Below are 23,933 nucleotides of genomic sequence, written 5' to 3' on the forward strand. Positions count from 1 at the left end.
ATCTATCTAAGATCACTTTGGCAGAGGTATTGCATGCCTTACAGGTCCAAGAGCAAAGAAGACTTATGAGGCAAGAAGGATCTGTGGAGGGTGCTTTTGAAGTCAAATTCCAGAGCAATGGCAATAAATACATGAAGAAGCAGAACAATGATACCAGACCTGGAAGATTAAACAAGATCAACAACAAGAGTAATAATACTTAGGTTTTTCCACCTTGTCCTTATTGTAAGAAAACCAATCATCCACAAAAAAGGTGTTGGTGGAGACCGGATGCAACGTGTCATAATTGTGGGCAGCTAGGGCACATGGAAAAGATTTGCAAGTCTCATCAACAATAAGGAGAAGTTAAGGTTGTTGAGGATCAACCACAAGAGAAATAATTGTTTGCTTGTTACATGCTTCGCTACCAATAGCTCCACAGAAAGTTGGCTAATAGACAATGGTTGCACAAACCACATGAGTCATGATCAAGAACTCTTTAAAGAACTTGACAAAACTGCATTTTCTAAAGTCAAAGTAGGTAATGGAGCATATATTGCAGTAAAAGCAAAGGAACAATGGCAATTGAAGGTCAAACAGGTTTGAAACTGATTTCAGATGTTTTATATGTTCCAAAAATTAACCAAAACCTGTTAAGTGTTCCTCAATTGCTTGAAAAAGGTTATAAGGTGTTGTTTGAACACAAAAAATGCATGATTAAAGATGCAGCAGGCAAGGAAGTATTTAAAGTTAGAATGAAAGGAAAAAGCTTTGCTTTAGACTTCACGAGTGAAGAACAAGCTGCAGTGCACAAAGAGGTTAGCAGTACAATACTTTGGCATAAAAGATTGGGCCATTTTCACCACAGTGTTCTAATATTCATGAAGAAGAATAACATGGTCAGAGGCTTACTTGATATAGAAGAAGCATTTCCTACATGCATTGCTTGTCAATATGGAAGGCAAACAAAGACTCTCATTTCCACAAAAAAAACAAGACTTATAGGGCTATGCAAAATCTACAATTGATACATACATATGTTGGAGGTCCTATGAGCACACCATCATTGAATGGCAGTAGGTATTATATTATTTTCATTGATGACATGACAAGAATGTGTTGGATATATTTTATGAAGTTTAAATACGAAGTTGCTAACATTTTTTGGAAGTTTAAAACTTTGGTGGAAAATCAAAGCAAGTTCAAAATACAGATGATCAGATTCGATAATGTAACTAAATATACTTCCAAAAAATTGAACAAGTTTTGTGAAGATACAAGTGTAGAACATATGATTACAGCCCCTTATTCACCTCAGCAAAATGGCACTGTAGAAAGGAAAAATCGGACGATTATGGATATGGTTAGGGGTTTACTTCATGACAAAGAGTTGCCTAAAAAATTCTGGGCAGAAGCTGTAAATACAACAATATTTTTACTCAATAGACTACCAACACAAGCTTTACAAAAAAGAACGCCTTTTGAAGCATGGTACGGTTACAAACCTGAGCTATTTAATTTAAAGATATTTGGTTGCTTGTGTTTCTCTTATATTCCTCATATTAAGAGAGACAAATTGGACAAGAAAGCAGAACCTGGAATTTTTGTAGGCTATAGCTTGATTTCAAAGGCTTATAGGATCTATATCCCACACAACAACAAAGTCATTGTTAGTTAGTAGGGATGTGAAATTCTTGGAGTTGATTGTTGGAGCTGGAAAGACAACAAAGACCTTGAACAATTTAATTGTTTGAGTTGGAAAGACAACATTGAGTTTGGATTACAAGAGGAGAATGAAGATGTGGATGACGAACCTATCAGAGGAACAAGATTGCTTTTTGACATCTATCAAAGGTGTAATGTTGCACTCATGGAACCTAGTGGATATGAAGAGGCTGCTACTAACAAAAGGTGGATAAATGCCATGGAAGAGGAGCGTGGGAGTTGGTGGATAGACCTGGTCATAAAAAGGCCATTGGAGTAAAGTGGGTTTATAGAACCAAGTTCAATCTCGATGGTTCTGTGAACAAGTATACGGCCAGACTTGTTGTCAAGGGATATGCTCAGATGTGTGGGGTAGATTTCTCTGAAACGTTTTCCCCAGTTGCCAGGCTAGACACAATAAGGTTGTTGCTAGCACTAGCTACACAAAAGGCTGGCTTATACATCAATTGGATGTAAAATTAGCCTTTTTGAATGGATATTTGGAGGAAGAAATTTTCGTGGAACAACCAAAAGGTTTTGCTCTTCAAGGCAAGAAGACAAGGTTTATATACTGAAAAAGACCTTATATGGGTTAAAACAAGCACCAAGGTCTTGGTATAGTGGAATTCATGCACATTTAATGAGTTTAGGCTTTGTGAAAAGTATAAGTTAGTATACCATATATATTAAAAAGGTGAATGAAGATATACTTATGATATCTCTGTATGTTGATAACTTATTTGTCACAGGAAATTGTAAGGAGATGATTGACAAGTTTAAAGAAGAATGAAATATTTGTGTGCCAAGAAAAGTATATGCAAAGGAATTACTTATGAAGTTCAACATGGAAGAGTGTAAGTCAGCTGCAACTCCAATGAACCAAAATGAAAAGTTTTACAGAGAAGATGGAGCTGAAAAGGTTGATGAAAAGTTGTTTAGATCCTTAATAGGATGCTTAATGTATTTAACTGCCACACGACTAGATATCATGCATTCAGTGAGTTTGTTATCAAGGTACATGCATTGTGCTAGTGAAATTCATTTGCAAGCAGCAAAAAGAATTCTTAGATATGTTAAAGGCACAATTGATTATGGTATATGGTTCGACAAAGTTGAAAGCTTAAGTTTTCATGCTTATTCAGTTAGTGATTGGGCAGGATGTGTTGATGATATGAGAAGCACTTCTGGTTACTATTTTTCTCTTGATTCTGGAGTTTTTTCATGGTGTCCCAAAAAGCAAGAAATTATAGCTCAATCAACACTAGAAGCAGAGTATGTTGTTGCTACTGCTGTAAATCAAACTGTCTGGATAAGGAAAATCATGACTACCTAGAAAAAGAAGATAGCACAAAGATTTTTTGGATAATCAAGCTGCAATTTCAATTGTCAATAATCCAGTTTTTCATGGCAAAACAAAGCATTTTAAGATAAAACTTTTCTTTTTAAGAGAAGTTCAAAGAGAAGAACAAGTGAAACTAGTTTACTGCGAAACAAAAAATCAAGTGGCTGATATCCTAACCAAGGCACTTCCAAAATCTAGATTTGAGTTTTTGAGACAAAAGCTTGGAGTTTGCTGTTCCAAGGTCAAGGAGGAGTGTTGATATATGACTATTGGAAATTAACAAATTAAAATAATGTTATGCTATTTTTTTAGGAAAATAAAAGTCATGTTGACTAGTAGGATTTATTTGCTATTTTCTAGACACTAGGAGCACTAATTTGTTAGTGGTTATAGATGTCAATATTTTCGTGCATTTAGGTTGCATTTACGTTATTTGCTTTATAAAAGTGATAACACTCCTCAATAAAAAAATATCCATGCAGTTTTATATTCCTCTCTTCCACTCTCTCAAACTTTTTTTCAATAAAAAATAACCTACAGTATCTCCAACTTTGTTCACTGAAATATGTGTTGATGATATATTGTGAACTCTTGACAGATATATTGTGCGGTTATCCCAAGAGAAAGATCAAATGTTGACGAGGCAGAGATGCTAAGATATAGCAAGAACAATCTTGCATCCTTCAAACTTCCCAAAAGGGTATTCATTACTGATTCTTTGCCCAAGACTGCCACCGGAAAGATTTCGCGTCGTCTTGTCACAGAACACTTTGTTTCTCAAAAAGGCTTACTTTTTGTCTTGTTCAGAGTAGAATCCTATTACATGATTAACTTAAAGCAGATATTAGCTTATAAAGATGAGTTACACAGCTAAGAAAATAAGGACCTGAATGAAGCTGTTCGAGTAAAGATCATCTGCTAAAACATTGCATTCTTTTAACTCAAATAAATTGATGGGAAAATATGTTCTTTTAGAAGTTCTCTATTGAGGATTCAGTATAAATGAAGTTAAGTAGAGTGAATACAAGATCAGCTGAACGCGAATAAAGTCAAAATGGCGGTTTACATAAATAGTTTAACGAGGAGCATTTGACTATTGAAAGTCTTAGCAGAACTATATAGGTAATCAATGCAGAATTCAGCTATTTGGCAGTACAAAGATATTAGCTGAATGGTTGCATACAAAAAAAATGGTTGAATTAGTTCAAATTTTTCACCATTATTTTCTTACCTTCAAGAGGCTCATAGGTGTTAAAAGATTATCGATGACATTGCCCCTTAAAAATAGGTAACAGTTGCCACTTTCCTTAAATGCACATCAGTTTCTCAGAAGGAAAACTTTGTATATAGATTTTAGGATCAGTTTCTCAGAAGGTGGGTGAGTCACACTGTGCAGAATTCGCATCAACCAGTCAAGGCAAAAAATTCATTTAATTTCAGAGAACAACACAAACTAACCTATTTTATCCTGCATCTGCTTACTTTCCATTACTACGTTTTTTTACTCTGCCTCTTTCACCAATCATTTCTCTTTTATAAGCTTTTATTTATAGCATTCAACATTTATCTTTTACCTTTGAAAACTGAAACTAGCAAAATACCAATCAATGATTAAAAGTAGTACATCCTTGCTGCGAGCAATTGTTGTCATATCTCAATAATTATATTTTCCTTGCTGCTAGCAATTTTAAGTACAATTGTTGTGAAACAACTTTCTATTAAATCAACTATTATTAAAGTGTAAACCATTCACAAATGATCAGATAAGGTCCAAAACCATCAACAGGAGAAGAAAGACATTTCCAAATTTCCAGAATATTATCTACAGATATCATTGGAACAAGCAGCTAAAACTTCAAGACTGAGCAGACATCTCAGCAATGAAGGAATATGCGAAAAGTTAGCTCAACGATATAACAAATGTTTTAAAAAAATGATACCCTGACAAGTCTTTGATTAAAAGTCTATCAAATGCAAAGAAGAGAATTTTGCCTATTCAACATGGAGTTCTGATGGGTGTTATTAGACCTTTATACCAGAGTCTCATATTTTTTGTTCATATGTAAAATGTTAAAATAAAATAGGCTAATTTTAAAAATTGAAGAGATAAAGTTAAAAAATCCAAAACTAAATGTTCACAAAGTGATTGAATCTTGCTATTGAGAAAGAAAGTAGTATTTTATAATGCCTTTGAATCTTTCTATTGGGAAAGAAATTATAACCATCTATAAATTTGAATACAAATGCCTTTGAGTATCTAAAAGCCAAGCAACTCATTAAATACGTTGCTTCAATTCTTTTCAACAAGAGTTTTACACGGTTCAAATTAAGTTCACACTCTCAAATTTTTCTAAGAATAAATTACAATTTGTTGATATTCATAGACGAAATTAGCTAGAATTTATCTATAATAAGTTGAACACGCAGATTCTTTAGTTTTGAAATCCACTAATAATTTAAATAACACTCTCACATTTCAAAATAAATCAAACAATAAAGAAATGACATGAAAATTAGAACTATGCAATACAGAGTAATCCCAATTAACTTTCACGTTTTATAATGATTTTATTTTTCACCACATTAGATATTGTATCGACATTAGAAAAAATATTGAAGTTTGAACCACACATGATCAAGGAAATGAAAATAGGCATAACGCCATGATCTAAAAATGACCAAAGGACCAACTACTATCCAAAATCCCACCACAAATCCAAATGTCATGCCCACAAAAAATAAGTTCACTCCATGCCTATCACTCCCTTTGTCATTGCGATCATAGCGAAGAATTTTGTCATTGAAGCTGCAATTGATGGGTAGTGGTGGGCCGCAGAGATTGTTGCCAATAAAGTTGGAGGCATCAAAGGTTTGCAACTGAGTTCCTGTTGGAATTTTTCCATTCAAATGATTATAAGACAAGTCTAGCATGCTTAGAAAGCTCAAATTTGTAATGGTTGGAGGGATTTCACCAGAAAGTTTATTTCTTGAGAAATCAATGGACAACAACGATTCCATATTACCAATGTTTTGTGGAATGTGACCACTAAGTTGGTTGTGAGACAAGTTCAAAAATAACAAACCATTTAAATCTGTGATCCCTCTCGGTATTTCTCCAACTAATTTGTTATTTGACAAATCAATGCTTGTTACCAATCCAAGAAAGTTTTTATATTCATCTCCTCTTCCTTTCAACCAAAGAAGAACGCTGACTATAGTAATATATGAAGACCTACTATATATATTGTTTCTAGTATCACAATAGATAAGAGGAGTTGTACTTTTGTTTGTCATGGTCATGGCCTTCAAGCTATTAAAACAAGTAGGTATATGTCCAGTCAAATTGTTTTGTGCAAGGTCTAACACCTGAAGAAGACTCATATCACATATTTTTTTAGGAATATAACCTGAGAATCTATTTGATCGAAGGATAAGAACCTTCATATCTAAAAAACTTTCTCCAACCCAATTTGGAATTGTTCCTGAAAAATTATTTTCTCCAATATCTAATAATTTCAATTGTTTAGTCTTCTTCAAAATTGTTGGAAATCTTCCCGAGAGCAAGTTTTTATGAATGCGTAATGATTCGAGCTCCGTCAATGAACCCATGGATTGGGGAATGTTCCCAACAAAATTATTGTTTTGTAAATTCATGTCCACTAGATATGGCCAAATTCCCCAACAATCAGGTATTTCTCCATACAAGTTATTTGATGCAAGATAGAGAAATCCTAAATTCATTGGTTTCTTATGATTTTTGCATAGAAAATCATCCACTGGTTTGGAAAATGAATTGCTTGAAAGGTCCAAAAAAAGCACACGATTTGAAAGTAAAGGAAATTTGCCTCGTAAGTTATTTGCACTGAGATCAACAATGGGGATAGATATTGGATTCTTTAATGTAGTCCCAAGCTCACCATGGATATGATTATAAGAGAGATTTAGAAAAGAAGCCTGCGAAAATGTTTCCCAAAACCAATACGGAATAGAATCTAAAATCCCCGTCTTAGACATCGCTAAATAATCAAGTTTGTCTTGTGATTGAATCCATGAAGGAAAGTTAGGACCTAATTCCCAATAACTCATATCCAAATAAGTAAGTTGGAAAGTAGGATGCCAATTGGGACCCACTTTTAAAGTCAAATTGTTTTCTGATGCAGAAAGCTCAATCAAACTCATAAGATTTGTGAGGTAATTTTCCATTACAACTCCTTCGAAACGATTATAACCAATATGAAGATATGACAATTTAGAAAGTGATCTAAGACTCTCAAATGGATTTCCACTGAGTTGATTATTGGACAAATAAAGATTTCTCAGTGATGAAAGTTTTCCAAGCGATACTGGAAGTTCTCCACCAATTTTGTTTCCACTAAAATCTAGTGTGACAAGATTTTTATAAACTTCAAATTGGTCTGTCAGATTGCCTGAAAGTTGAGAACTTTGAACTTCAAGTGTTGTCAGTCCATGAAAAATACACAGTGAAAGAATATCTAAAATTTCATTAATATGCTGGTTGAGTTTGAGATATGAGAAACTTATATCCCTTAAGTTGCATAGATAACCAAAAGAAGTTGGAAGTGGACCTTCAAGTTGATTGTTTGACAGATCAAGTGAAAGTAGAGAAGTCACATTTCCTAGGGCATCAGAAATAGTCCCTTGTAAGTTGTTTCCTGATAGGCCCAAAATCTTTAGATTAGGAAAACTACTATAAAACCAATCAGGTATATGTGAGAATGAATTTTCATTCAAATAAAGATTTTCAAGTAATGTGAGGTTTCGAAGACCATCTGGAATTGGACCTTCAAAGTCATTATCATATGCAGAAAGAGAAATAAGTTTCTTCAATCCAAAAAGCCACTTTGGAACAAAAGAAAATGTAGAAGGATAAGAAATATAGGAAAGGTCAAGAGTAACGAGAGACGAGAAGTTAAGAAAGGATGGTTGATTATACGGAGGGAGTGTACATCCTGACAATTGTAAGTTCATCAAAGAAGGAAGAGCTTGCAGAATGTAAGAAAAATCAAATGATTGGGATAAGTTTGCACCTCTCAAATCAAGATATTCAAGTTTTGAAAGACTTGACAACCAATCATCATTCCCAACAAAATAATCACCTCCAAGATGAAGGTAGAGCAAGTTGGAGAGATTTCCAATTTGAGAGGGAATTGTTCCGTTGGCAGCATAACTTAAATCAAGATACAGTAAATTGGAAAGATTACCAATCTGGGGAGGAATGTTGCCCATAAATCCAGAATCAGAGAGGTCCAAGTGAATTAAGTTGGTCATTGAGCCAAGAAAAGAAGGAATTGACATGCCTTCTACTATTGACTGAATGTTGCTCAAGCCAAGATAACAAAGCTTAGAAAGACTTGACAGCCAATCAACATTTTCAGAAAATAGAGATTCTTTATCATAATATCTTCCTCGGAGGTCGAGGTGGAGCAAGTTGGAGAGATTCCCTATCTGAGGAGGAATTCTTCCGTTGAAAGCATAAGAGAGGTCAAGGTACAACAAATTGGAGAGATTTCCAATCTGAGGAGGAATGTTTCCCATGAATCCAGCATCAGAAAGGTTGAGGTGAGTTAAGGAAGTCATTGTTGCAATGAAAGAAGGAATTGGCTTCCTATCAAATAGATTACCGCTGAAATCCAAGTAATTCAAATGCTTCAAATCAACCAAACAAGGATTTATCTCTCCACTGAATGCCCTTCTATTATACTCTTCCCATGCTTCTTCGTAAACCTCTTCGTAAACTTGATATTCAAATGGAGTAGGAAAGTCTTCATCGAAAGATAAAGAAGGAAGTGGAGTGCTGAGGTGAAGCTCTGCAACATGAGATGTAATGTTGTTGCAGAGAACTCCATCCCATTGGCAACAATTGGGATTGAGAGAAGCATTCCAAGAAGAAAGTGTATTTGAAGGATCAATGAGATGATGTTTCAACTTCAACAGTGTCTCTCTCTCACTTCCAATACACACTGTTCCTCTGCACACACCGAAGGTTGACATAGAAAGTGAATAAAGAAAGAGAAGGATGAAAAAGGAGGAAGTCATTTTTAAACAAAAGCAAAGAAGAAAGAAAGAAGCAGTTATGGGTTATGCATACTAAATACCCTTTATATAACCATCTCTCTATCAATTTTAATTTCCATGCTAAATTTATAAAATCAAATTCAGCTGTCAAAGTCATTTTCATATTTTATCTTCTTTTCATACCTTAAAAAACATCAACATCAACTTTCATATATTATAAAGTAGAAAATAAAGCCCACTAAAAACATAACAGAAAAAAAAAAATGGAAGTAGTCGAACCCATTTTATGAGTTATGAGATTAGGACATGGTGAGAAGGGAATGCAGAAAATGAAATCAAAAGACGGTTAAAGTCCTATCCATTTTATGGATTACAAAATTACGACGCCACCCATAAATCATAAAATTTAAACTATTTTCAAGATTCAGTAATTCATTTTCCTCATGAAATCTATTATAAGAAAATGTATGAAAGAAATAAACGAGAATCATATATTTAAACGAGTTAATTATAGCAAAGAAGAATAAATATACAAGTCATACAAAACCCTAACTTGTAAAGATTTTCTTTTTTTTTTCTTTTATACAACTTGTTTTCATCATCAACTAGTTTGGGTCTTTTTTAAAACTTATATTAAGAAAATTAGTAATAGTATTATTATTTGTGATATTATTATTAAAGCTACAACTAAGGTGAAGTGGGGTAACTACTAATATGCTACCATTATAAGTGAGAATTAGGCAGAAGACAAGGAGTAAAAACTCAATGTCTTATTTGTTTAATATAAGTTTAAAAGGGCATAGGTCAATGATGAACCAGAACTCAGGTTCAAGCAAACTCTGAATTTTTCCCGTATATTTTCTAAGAAAATCCGTGAAAAAAAAATATAAGTTTTCGGATCATTTAAACTTGAATTTTAAATTTTTTATAAATACTTGCAAGAAAAGTCTCGAAATACAAATATTTTCAGCAGTACAGTGATAAAGATGACACAGCTAGCCACATAAAAAGAAGAGTAAAGATAAAGGAGCTATTGAGCTGAAACAAGTTTTTGCACTCTAATCTGAAGGGTAGTTGCCTAATTCAGAAAGGCCTACAGAAGAACAAAATTATAGATTGACTCTTTAGTTAAGTTTAAAATTAAAAAAATAATTATAACTAATTAAGTTTTATCATATAGTTAAAACAGATAGCAAAAATTATATTTAATTATAAGAATATTTTATTGACTCTTTCTACACTTTAAATGTGTTTTTAGTTTACATGGATTTCTTACTACTCGTCCATTTTATGAGTTAGAAAATTAATCACATTAATAACATAAAAAGGAAAAAAAAAATGGTAGTCAACCCATTTTATGAGTTATGAAATTAGCATATCGTGAGAAGGAAATGCAGAAAATGAAATCAAAAGACTTTTAAAGTCCTATCCATCAGAAATCGAGTTGTTGATTTTTCTCTTATAATCTACTCTTTCTTCGTCATTCACTTTAAGAGTCACTCACTCAAATATCATTGTTAGGCCAACCCATCACATTTAAAGTTTTTATGTTATGTGGTGCAATAATATAAGCTGCAGAAAGAATAATAAATATACAACACATACAAATACCTAACTTATAAAGATATTTTCTTATTCTTTTATGCAAATATTGTTTTCATGTCAATTGTTTTAAAAAGTTATTTTTGTGTAAAATGCATGTATAGATTTTACATTTATGGTTTACTATGACACTACTGGAAAAGCGCGATTTACCGAAGGCCTTTTACCAAAGGCTTTTAAGCCTTCGGTATTGAGGTAATTACCGAAGGCTTTTTAGCCATCGGTAACGTCCACGTTAATTTAAGTCCCAAATTGGGTCATTCGATCCCCAATTTCATTTCACTTGAGCTTCGTCGTGTGTGTTTGTGTCATCCCTCTCTGCAAACACTTCCCTCCCTTGCTTCACGCTCCGTGAGGTTGTCGGTTAGTGACCGGTGGTTGTCCGTCACGGTGGTGAGTGGTGCGTTGGTCGGTCTTGGTTGACGCTGCGTGGTTGTTTGGGGAGTGTTGTGGTAGGGTTCGTGGTGGGTTGGTTGGTTCGTTGACGGCTAGTGGTGTGGAGGTTGAGGGACTTTGCCGGAGGGGCCGTTGTGGGCTTCCGTCGCTGTCGTGCTCGTCAAGCGGTTTCTTGGTAGAGGTAAGTTCCACACAACTTCATGCACACTATGATGTTGATATTGGTGAAGCGTAGAGAGTGTTGCTGCCTTCATCTACTTTTCATTCACTTGTTAGTATATGATTGAAGGAACTTGGTTGACGGACTTCGTTGGAGTGGCCGTTGTGGGGCGTCGCCGTGGTGGTGTACAAAGGTTGCATTGTCAAGGGCTATCTCGGTTAAGGTAAGTTGGGCGTTTAAAAATTCATTATGAGTTTCAATGTTGTTGAATTGTTTGATGTTGTTGTGGCTTGATTGTATGATCTTTGATTGAGAAAGATTGGTTTTTAATTGGAATGAGGGGCAAGGAATTTAGTTACCAGTGAAAAGGTTTAAATAACCTTAACCGTAGTTTAGGGAAAATAAAAGCAAACGAGTATATTGAAGCTTGATCAACAGTGGCAATTGTTGTAACAGTTGCGTTTGTTTCTAATGCCTGCAAGTGTGTGCTCTAAGTACGCAAAACTTGAAACCTCCCATTCATTTGCTTTCAATCAACGTACACATAATGTTATATATTGTAAATGGTTGATAATATAACAGTAGGTAGCGGTCCAAACTATAAATCCTAGTAGCAAGTCAACTCATGCATCATCCAATAGCTTTTGGTGCCTTTGCCTGCACTGCCACGGTAATAGACTAATGTTTTTTTGAGTCAAATGCAGTCATTGCCTTGTCCACCTTGTGAGTACAATATTTTTCCTTCTGTCCTGCACTCCCATTGCTGTCTGCTAACACACAAAAGCTTGTTCTGATTAGTATTAGTCCAATTCATTGTATCATGGTGTATGTTGTTGGTTCTGAAATTCAAAGGAGGTATTATTCACTTTATATTTTTCTTACAAAAGTATGTTAAATATTAAATTTGGTTCAAGTTTATAATATAAGAATGTACTACAAAACCCTCAAAGCTTATAATTATATCATACATATAGATGAAAAGCCTTCCATGATATTTTCAGACACTTTTCTAGAAAGTTTTCGTCATCACCATTATTCCACAAGCTTTCCCTTCAGAATCCTCTTAAAAGGACCTAATGTGACTGTCATTCTCAGTTTTTGGCTGTAAATATTTACTAAATCAAATGCTGCAATGTGAAATCATGAAAAAGCTTCCAGAATAGGGCAAAAAAAGAAAAGGATGGAGGGGTGTTAAGCATTGTCATTATACTGTATGAGGGTTCTTTTAGTGGCACAGCCTCTGTTTGAGAATCAAGTGTTAGCTAATTAGAAGATTTGTTGGTGTTTATTTTTACGTTATTATATATATTGATAATAATCCTAATAATTATGAGGAAATGTGTATGGTAGTGTGTATACTAAAGCACGGGTTTTGTTGGTAAAAGAAGGAGATGTGGTTGAGATAATAATAATTGTTAGGGGAAAAGTAATGAGTTTGATGACAGTTTGGTCCTCGTGGGTTATGAGTGGTAGAAACGTGAAGCATCATTGTTGACAGAGGGTGGTATTTTGGATGTGTCTACTTTTCTTCTCTGAGTGAATTTGTGAAACAATTCATGGGTGTGGCCCCCTTCAACTTCCCCCTTTCTAATTTTTTTTTGGACTTTGGTTGCATCAATCTATGCTATGCAATTCTGGCCTCCATCTTTCTCAAATTACTCTTTCATCCACTCCCACACTTGTGTACTGTACATAGTCATTAGTTTTTTGTAATTTCTCATCTAAGTTCATATTTATGTTTTTATTAGCATTTTTTTATATGTTATAAATTAAAATGTGATTATGTTTAGTGTGTTAAAAAGGAATTCATGGATATGTTGGTAGGGTTTTTTTGAACTCATTTTAGAGTTTAAAGACAATGATAATCATGAAACAAAGTTGCTTGAACATTCATTTGTGTTTAAATCACTTTATATATGGTCTAGTATGAAACTAGAAAACTATGGACTATATGTAGTGCAGAATTAGTATTCCACCTAAGGTTTGATTGTTTTGTGTAGTTGGAACACGTTTAATATCATTAAATTGAAACCATTAGCCACATGGTTACGTCCTCTGATAAACCATTAGCCACATGGTTACTGATCCCCACAGCTAATTCTGTCCAACCTCAAAATCCTGCCTTTTGCTTTATCAATAGTCAAATCCACTAAGAACCCATTCTTCAAGCACATGATTGAAGTTATGTAATCCTATAATGTAGCAAAAGTTGAACCAATTTATAAGTGAATGAAAGAAGTACAAAGCCTCCAAACTTTGCTATGTAAACAGAAAAAAACGAGCACCGAAAACGAAAACACATGAACTTGCTGTGTGTGTTGTGAAAAAAATATAGTGAGAGGATGAGCAAATCCCGATTAGTGATCATTAATAAGAAACTCATATTTGAGGATAAGCAATGTGAAGCAAAGAAGTGATTGACTGGCGCTGCTTGTTACTTAGGAGTCCCCCACAAACATTATCTTCTTTCCTGTGTCTTTGTCCAACAACTTCTTACCATCAAACCTGTGACCAATAACAGCATTTTCGGAGGGAAGAAAAAGAATTTATCTAAAATGGGCTGCACCAACTTAAAATTCATAAAAATAGACCAATAAATGTCATTGTTTAATAATGAATAAACCAATAATAAAATGGGCTGCACCAACCTGTCATCAATGTTTCACTGACACAGCTCCATAATATATATGTATGTAATGGGTGAAACAGTACCAAAAATTAGAAAGAAAAGGAGGAACGGAAAACAGGGATAGGTTAGTAAAAAGGGTTCCCTGTTGGGTACAGGGGATTGGGTAATATGGTATTGTACGTCACTGATCTAAGTCATGGTATCTTTGTGGGGTTGCATAGATTGTACTGTCTGTTTTGTTAGAAGAAAATATGTTTTAAACAAGCCAAATTGTCTTCTTACCCATTTTTTGTTTGTCTTTACTAAGAAAGATGAAAAGAGATGAACCCCACCTTTTTTGTTTGACTAAAATATTCATATATGCATACATCGAAAATTAAGAAGGTATGAGAAGAAGCAAACATATGTATAAGCTTTCTATTTTCTCAGAGGTTTTCGATATTTCTTCCTTTTTTTATGCCGGTTAAGCTTCTAATTATTTATATATGTAAAATATTTTCTACATGTGTTTACTGCGGTCAGATCAAATTTTACAAAACTATACTACTTTTTGTTCCATAACTTTGATAAAGTGTAAAAAAGAAAAACTATAATTTAGTTTAGGAAACTTAATTTTTTATAACAATTTCAAAACGAAAAAAATACTTAATTTTTTTAATTTAAATTATTTCTTTTTTAGTCTGGAGATTGAAAATAGATGCATGGTAAATTTTAGAGCCTAAAAGTTATTTCTATACACCATCAATACTTTTAAAAAGAATTACTGTAAAAGTTAACAAATTTATTAACCAACTAAAATTTCTTTACACTGTTAATCCACAAACTATTGACATAAGTGATGAAGAAAGAATGGATTAAGGTATGTAATAGACTAATTAAGATTGAGATGATGATAACATGAAGGATTAAGTGAAAGAGAAGTAATGTGAAGGTCTTAGATAGCAGGGTGTGTGTCTTAGGTTGGTTTGACCTTACGGCTTCAACAAGAAACATTTGAAAAGGGGCTATTAACAAACCTTTTTATCATCACTCAATCACATTTATTTTGTTACTTTAAATGTGTTGTATACAACTCTAAATATATAAAACATGTTACACACATTTAGAAGTCTAAATTCAGTTGCACATTTGACATTTATTTACAATGTTTAAATTAGGTTAAACTAAAGTTACAAATGTAAATATATTTCTCTTAAAGTTACAAATCTAAATATATTTCTCTTTATCGATATATGTCAAACAAGTTTTGATGCTTACGTTGTGCTTTAAAATTAAGATGTGAATATAGTTCAAAATACCAGGATAGAAAATCAGGTTATTTTTGTTTTATTCTAAAAGTAGTTCACCAACATGCAAATCCTAGAGCATGTTGTTGATGTAGCAACAGAAAATAAGCTTTTGAAAGACAGTTACCAACCTCCAAACTTCTTCTTTTTCACTCTTTATATAGTCCTCTGAGTTCATAAACGGGTACACACTCATCCCACTAAGTTAATCATGGACAAAGCAAGCACTAAATATGCTTTTAATGTTTAAATGCTTAGTTTCATTTGTTGTTTTGTTCTTTTCCTCAATAACATGTTCGAACTGTTTCACTATTGTTTTTTCCATTTTCCATAATTTTCCATGCATTTAGACCACCAGTGAATGTTCATCTATATGTTTTATGTTTTAACTATAAATTACATGTTCTATGGATTAATGCATGTTCTATTTCTTAATGGATGTTCTATGGATATTGATTAGTGATTGCATCTTTGAGATGCACATTATGCATATCTGTATGTACTTGAAAACTGTTATGCAGGTCTGTTTGTGCTTGAAACTGTTATGCAGGTCTGTTTACGTGGTTAGTTTCTTAAGAAATACAATAATCTGTTATTCTTTCGTGCAACTTACCGAAGGCTTTTGCCCCTCGGTAAATACCCATCTCAGGTAATTACCGAAGGCTTTTGGCCCTCGGTAATTACCGAAGGGCAAAAGCTCTCGGTAAATGTTAGCGACAAGGGATTTACCGAGGGCTCTTTGGCCGTCGATAAGCCTTCGGTAATTACCTTTTACCGACGGTTTTGGACTGTTACTGAGGGCTTCTGGCCTTCGGTAATGCCCTTCTTTTTTGTAGTGTGATTTTATTTTTCAAAGACATATGTCTTATTTTTCTCATATCTTACATTTCACAACATTTCTAATGTTGTGGCTTGTACGACACAAAATTAGTTCTATTGAGAGTAAAAAGTAAACTCTAACTATTTTAACTGTCTGTTAGTGAGAAATAACGCTCGTTTCTCTCCTTTTCGTGTTACACACACTCTGCTACGTTTCTCTGCTGCATTTCTTCAAACACCAAGAAGTACTAACAGTGGTATCAGAGCTACAGGTTACGAAACCTGGTGAAGTCTTGTGACGATCTAGAAGACGCTTCAAGAAGAAAATCTTGTGGAGTAGTAATGGCTGGAATGATTCAAAGTAATTTGTCGGTGTTTAATGGTAAAGGTTATGACGATTGGTGCGTTAAGATGGATGTTGTTTTGAGTTTCCAAGAAGTGGATGAAATTGTCAAGAAAGGTTTCAAAGAACCATCGAAGGATGATTCGGAAGAGGTGAAGAAACTAGACAAAGAAAATAAGAGGCTGAACTACAAAGCACGGATGTTGCTGCACCAATGTGTATCTGAGGCAATTTTCCAGAAAATATCGAAGGCCGACACGGCAAAGGAAGTATGGGATATACTACAAGAGGGCTATGACAACTTTGGAAAGGTCAAGAAGATCACGTTGCAATCTCTACAAAGGCAGTATGAACTCCTAAGCATAGGAGAGCAAGAAACGGTGGAGGAGTACGTCGGAAGAATTCAAGTCGTGGTGAATGCTATGAGGGCATGTGATGAAGTTGTGAAGGAGAAGAAGATTGTCGAGAAGATACTTCAAACTTTAAGACCACAGTACAATCACATCGTGGTAGCCATAGAAGAATGCAACGATCTTGAGACCATGCGAGTGGAAGAATTGCAGAACTCTCTTGAAGCGCATGAGCAGCGTTTAATCGAAAGAAAGAATGCAGAAAAGGGTGCGGTGCAAGGCACGAATCAAGCGTTGTAGGACAGAAACATTCAAAGCTTCAAAGGCCGTGGATTTGGAAGAGGTAGAGGGAGATGACGTGATGGACACAATGGTGGTAGAAGCACAAAACCATCTGATCAAATAAGCAAAGACAATGGAAGTGAGCAGAAGGAGGGAAACAATAGAGGAGGAAGAAAATTTAGAGGCAGAGGAAGAAAAGGGTATGACAAAAGAAGCATTCAATGTTACACCTGTAACAAATTCGGGCACTACTCTACAGAGTGCTGGCACAATGAAGCCACGAAGAAGACTAAGAACGACGAGACAACGAATCTTGCTCAAGATGCATATGATTCTGAGTCCAATCATATTGTGCTGATAAGTACTCTAGAACGAGTAGAAGAGGAGCTAGGCAGAGAGCTAGTGCGGGATAGGTGTGACTGTGTAGTTGAACACGTGTTGCAGCCGAAAGGTGTAACACGCCATGCAGATGCGTATGTTGTGGCACAGACCACGTGTTGTACTCGGAAGACATGGCTCATGTAACATCCCAAAAATACAATATAAAACCATATACGAGAATAATCAAATATTAACAATACTATAGATCAGTTCTACACATAACGAGATAATATTATGGTCGGACGACCTTACATAACAGCAGGAAATTAAAACCACACGCTAATTACAACTAAACCTAACAGTTTACAAAATAAACTATTACCGAACGGTCTTACAAAAGATGAAGCCAACAACAGACCCAACGTTCCTAAGGTTCGGCCTTCACTTCCGCCTCTTCCAATGCTTCTTCCAGCAGTTCTTCCCCTTCTTCTCACATCCACACGGATGATCATTGCAACAGGACAAACAACCGAACACACAACACAAACAACAATGATAAACATGGTAAGCTTATGTAATTTAATTAATTCAATAACAACATACAACATTCATAATTAAATCAACAATACCCAAATCATCATTCATGCATAATGGCATACAAAGACCGACCACTTGACTCTGACTGTCTGGACTGTATGAATCCTGTGTAGCTACGACGTTTGTGCACCCGGGTGATGTAGTAATTGGGATACCCTCAACAGTTGCCACCCGAGGTTAATCTGTTCCGTCCAAGTTAACCTTATGGACTAGGACCTCCTGCCATTCCCACACATGACTTACTCCTCTCTACTTGAGAATGAGTAATCATGGAATATCAGGATAAATGCCCGCTAAGCTTTGACCACATTCATACTTTACAAATCAATAACCACTTTCTATTCCTCCCTGGAATACTCGTTCATAACCAAACTATTTCATTCACATCACATTTCAAATTCTCTTATACTTCATCATCATTATATTCAACTGAAATAAGATCATACTTTCTCAGCATAACATAAGTCCGACTAGAATAACACTTCTTAGAAACTTACATGACTGAGCGCTACTTATCCACTTCAATAAACAGACTCCTAAGAGTTCAAACCGGATGCCACGAAGCCTAGGCCAAGTACTAAGACACTAGGCCGAACACCTTTTAAAAACCAACATTGTTTGACACCCAATACTAATACTGTTGAGAAACTATGAAGTAACGAACACTATCGAGTTTGGCTGAAGACTCTTATTCTAAAAACGGTAATACTAGATTACTGAAACGAGACCCATCGCTTGGTTTAAGACCGAGCCCTGTAGAAACCGTACACTATTGAACATGCGTTGGTCCAAGACCAAGTACTAATCAGAAACGAACGCTACTGAGATCGAACGCTTGGTCCAACACCGAACACTAATAAACTTACCTAAACCGAACGAATATATATATATATATATATATATATATATATATATATATATACACACACACACACACACACACACAATTGCGCCACACTTATTTTTAATGAAAATTAACATAAAATGATCTTCATTAACGAAATTCTTTCTAGAAGAACTTAGTATAGACAGACGCTCAAAGGAAAACTGAACGATTAATACTAACTCTCGATCACAGTTTACCTAATCCTACAGAGTATTACAAAATGACTCTTATACAATATCTCTAAAGCATGAGAAATCAGTTAAGAGCATGCACTTCCCTGAAGAATCGAACGCTCACTAATGACGCTCGACCATACTATTACATTTACTTAGAATACTATAGTTTGAAGATCAAACCCTATCTCAACTCAGTTCACACCATTTATCAATCGTCCATTCACACATCCAAACATGTAGTAACACGCATATTTCATACTCATCAATTAGTCAAACATTGTATCATACAAACATTCAACACAACAATCTTAATTAATCAAATTATATAAGCTTCCCTTACCTCTAACCGTAACCGAACGCTCACAGATGCAGAATAAAGCTCACCACTACCAAAGACTTTACGGTCGACAGTCACGTTTTAGGAATACTAAGCCAAACAGAAAACCATAAACACTCAGAATAATACGACTCGCTCAAGCGACCATAAATAGGGGTTTGCATGCGAGAATAAAAGATCGTGCTAAAGAGAAAGAAACTCACCGGCTTAGAACCACAAACGAAAGCTCTTGACGTCGGGAGTGTTCAAACGATGCCTGAGAGGTGATCGGAAGAAGGAAAGATGAGATATTCTTAGAGAGAAGGTGGAGATTTTAGAGAGAAGGAGGAGAAAATGGTTTTAGTCGTTTGGAGCAGAAGGAAACATGCAGAGAAGTGGCACGACATTTGAAATTTGGCATTAAGTACTACCGTCACCCAAAACCGAGCGGCCACTGTCTTGCAACCACCTGTATTCCACTAACTGAAACGTTGCCTCACTCCTTGGCACTTGGCTCCCACTACTTGGGGTTTTTAGTGGGTTTTAAGGGTCTGACAGGTCATGCAACGGATGATGAAGAAATCGAACAATCTTCAAATGCGGATGATGAAGAAACCGACTGGTTGTTGCCTTTTAACCAAACGGGAGTCGATGAAGACAATCAGTTGTCATCTAAAGACCGATGGGATGACAACAATGGGATGTTGTATAAAGACCGAACGGATGAAGACAATGGGATGTTGTCTAAAGACTGAACGGGTGTTTACAATCGGATGTCGTCTAAAGACCGAACGGGTGTTGACAATCAGATGTCGTCTTCAAACCGAATGGGCGTTGATGAAGAAACTGAACGACTGGTGTCTTTAGACCGAACATGTGTTGATGAAGAAAAAATACGGCTATTGTCTTCAGACTAAATGGGAGTCGATGAGGAAACTAGACGACTGTTGTCGTTCAACCGAACAAGAGTTAATGAAGAAACCGAACAGTCATTGTTGTCAAGTGAAAATGGGAACTATGCACTGGACAAATGTGAAAAAGCTTAAGACCACGTGTTGCTTTCCAATGAGATGAGCCATGCAGAAGATGAAACGAGTTAGTATTTGGACATAGGGTGTTCCAATCACATGACGGGTAAGAAAGATCGGCTTATTGATCTAGATACGAGTGTAAAGAGAAGTGTAAGATTTGCAGATAATAGTGTGATCATGACAGAAGGTGCGGGCAAGGTCCTGATCACACGCAAAGATAGCAGATTCGCGTACGTAAACAATGTGTTGTATGTACCGTGAATGAAGAGCAACTTATTGAGTCTAGGACAACTTCTGGAGAAATGATACACCAGCGACTTATGATCAAGGTTCCTTTGGCTAGAAACCGAACGTTCAAGGTGAAACTAAATGCTATTGACGTTAAGTGTTTTTCCACTGTTAACACTGAGGATGAAGGATGATTATGGTACTCAAATTCAGACATGAAATTTCCAGGAAGTAGTTGTGATTCTGACTCGGATATATCTTCATCGTCTTACACAAGTTCCACCAGCGATGATAGGCGGAAGAAGAAAAAGAGATCTAGGAAAAATAAGCATAGGCATGGTAAAAGAAGGGACAAACGTCGAAAGAAGAGACGAAGGAAACAAGACAAAAAATCAAATCAAAGATCAATAAGGGAATTAACCAGTCATATCGATTCAAACAGTGAAAGTAAGAGTGGCAATAGCTCTGATGGTGAGAATGGTGGTGCTCAACTGAAATATCAGAAGCATAACAAAAATCTCAGAGATTTGCAGAAGGTTAGTATTCCTTAGTTGTGGAGAAAGACTTACCTCCCATGCACCTCAACAAAGAGAAACTGCATATGCTAGAGGAAGAATTCCCAAAGGAGTATGAAGTATAATATTGCAATGGCACTAGAGCCAACTATAGATTTGACAAAAGTAAAGGGAGGCAGTCTGATGTGACGTACGATCAACCTTGTAAAGCTTGGAGTTAAATTTCTAGAGAGTTTAGTTTTAGAGGGGTGTGTTGAGAATAAAAGCTAAACTCTAACTGTTTTAACTGTATGTTAACAGTCTATTCTCTGTACATATATACATTGTTTTCTTAATGAGAAATAACGCTCATTTTCTCTCCTTCTCGTGTTACACACACTCTGCTACATTTCTCTGCTGCATTTCTTCAAACACCAAGAAGTGCTATCAAGTTCCTCAATAATAACGAAAAGGGTAAAAAGATAAAATTGGTATAAACACTCTAAATTGATATTTCTAGTAGTGCATATCATATAGGTTAGAAAATAGCTCACTAATGTTCAAATCTGAATGGTCTCTTCATCTCAAATCTCATAATTGGATGCCTTTTATATAAATCGAATTGCTCATTTATTGACTGAATGTACTTAAATATTGTAAGTGATCAGAGAAACGAGGAAGAGAAAACCAGAAAGAACAAACTGAAAATGAATTGTATTGAAAAATTATAGAAATTACAACAAAGCAAAGTATTTATACAGAAAAAATAAAGAAACAACTAAGAAAAGTGAAACGCAGGCCGAGCAGCTTCCTAGGCCAATCGTTCTAGAGTGGAGACGATTGGTAGTGAGAAGACAACTGAACCTGTCGAGCGGTACGATCGATCGTCCGAGAGTAGAGACGATCGGTAGTGAGAAGACAATAGGAATAGTAGCGAGAAATCAACAGAACCTGTCGATTGTCCGAGAGTAGAGCCGATCAGTGGTGACGATCGGTAAGGACGATCGGTAATGTAAAGGATCACTATCAAACCGACTGTCCGAGAGTAGAGCCCATCAGTGGTGACGAGCGTTAAGGACGATCAGTAATGTAAAAGATCTCTATCACCCTCCCTCAAGATGAACATGGATATTATGCATGTTTAGCTTGGAAGTAACAGTGTTAAAAGGAGAAGGATGGAGAGATTTGGTGAAAACATCTGCAACTTGATTGGTAGAAGAAACATGAAGAAGTTTGATGAGATCATCTTGAAGCTTTTGCCTAGTAACGTGACAGTCTATATCAATATGCTTGGTTCTTTCATGAAAGGTGGGATTCTTGGCAATGTGGATAGCAGAATTGTTGTCACAGTAAACAGAATAAGGGGTCGGACATGGTATATGCAAATCTTTTAAAAGATATTGCAGCCATTGTAATTCACAGGTTAAGGAAGCTAAAGACCTGTATTCGGCTTCAGAAGAAGACTTGGAAACGGTGGTTTGTTTCTTTGATTTCTAGGAGATAAGAGCAGTTCCAAGAAAAACGCAAAAACCAGAGATGGATCTTCTAGTGGTAGCACAGGTAGCCCAATCAGAGTCAGAATATGCATGAATGCGGAAGGAGTTATTTGCGACATATAATAGACCAGAACCAGGCTCTGATACCATGTAAGTGATCAGAGAAACGAGGAAGAGAAAACCAGAAAGAACAAAATGAAAATGAATTGTATTGAAAAATTACAGAAATTACAACAAAGCAAAGTATTTATACAGAAAAAATAAAGAAACAACTAAGAAAAGTGAAATGCAGACCGAGCAGCTTCCTAGACCGATCGTCCTAGAGTGGAGACGATCGGTAGTGAGAAGACAACTGAACCTGTCGAGCGGTACAATCGATCGTCCAAGAGTAGACACGATCGGTAGTGAGAGGACAATAGGAACAGTAACGAAAAATCAAGAGAACCTGCCGATCGTCTGAGAGTAGAGTCGATCAGTGGTGACAATCGGTAAGGACGATCGGTAATGTAAAGGATCACTATCAAACCGATCGTCCGAGAGTAGAGCCCATCAGTGGTGACGAGCGTTAAGGACGATCGGTAATGTAAAAGATCTCTATCAAATATATGATTAACATGTGGTTGACCGTAAGCAAGCATGTGGTAAAAGTAAAAATAGGAATGTGTTTGTAATATTTCTGTGCTGAGATACAAGAGTATATGAACTTGGAATAAGACACTTAAAACTGCATTTAAAGGTATATATGAAGGTTGAAGTCCTACATAAATTTGAAATAGTGAAAAAGGCAAAAGAGAGACAGCACCAAAGTGAGGTTATAAATATGTTCCCATGGATAATTCTAAATACGAATCATTCTATTCTGAATTTAAATTCAAAAGTAAAATTTGAAAACAATTTAAAACAAATAAATTTAAAATTTGAAAACAATTTTAAATAAAATTTAATGTAAAATATAAATATAAATAAACTTAATCTGGTTAAAAATATTTACTAAGAATAATAATTTTAATAAAAATATTTATATAATATTTATACAAAAATTAGTTTTGGTTTTAATTTGAAAAGAAAAAAAAAACATAAACTAATACATCATACATTTTTTTAAGATTGTTAGTACGATACTATTGTTGATAGATAAACTTGAGAACGACATAAGGTTGACAAAAACCATTAAAGTAATAGTATGAAGAATTTTTAAGACCTTTCTATCATTTGATAAAAAAATGATTAGATTAAATAATCCATCAAAGCTTACAAATATTTTATGAAGTTATAAAGCAAATAAATTTGTTGAATAATTAATGTTCATATGATATATCATAATTTCACTTCAAGAGGAGAATATAATTAATATATATGTATTTGGATGTGAAAAACTCAATTAAAAATAATGAAAATCAAACTTTAACAGAATTTAATAAAGCCAATTTTGAGTTTTAGCGTGGAGATACATAAGCAAT

The 23,933-nt window shown here is 35.1% G+C and overlaps 1 protein-coding gene across 1 annotated transcript; it reads right to left on the reverse strand.

The window, feature by feature from the left end:
- Nucleotides 1-5,559: 5,559 nt before the first annotated feature.
- Nucleotides 5,560-9,108, reverse strand: LOC124823104 (receptor-like protein EIX2). Its single transcript, XM_088114588.1, has one exon. It carries the CDS (start codon nt 9,080-9,082, stop codon nt 5,627-5,629), a length of 3,456 nt encoding a protein of 1,151 aa, XP_087970714.1. The 5' UTR covers nt 9,083-9,108; the 3' UTR covers nt 5,560-5,626.
- Nucleotides 9,109-23,933: the final 14,825 nt, after the last annotated feature.

This window comes from Vigna umbellata, chromosome 4, assembly GCF_029865625.1.
Source record: "Vigna umbellata cultivar VRB3 chromosome 4, Vumbellata_1.0, whole genome shotgun sequence".
Classification (NCBI taxonomy): Eukaryota; Viridiplantae; Streptophyta; class Magnoliopsida; order Fabales; family Fabaceae; genus Vigna; species Vigna umbellata.

Bases quoted from the DNA above. Each gene is read 5' to 3' on its own strand.
- LOC124823104 (XM_088114588.1), bottom strand. From the start codon at position 9,082: ATGACTTCCTCCTTTTTCATCCTTCTCTTTCTTTATTCACTTTCTATG.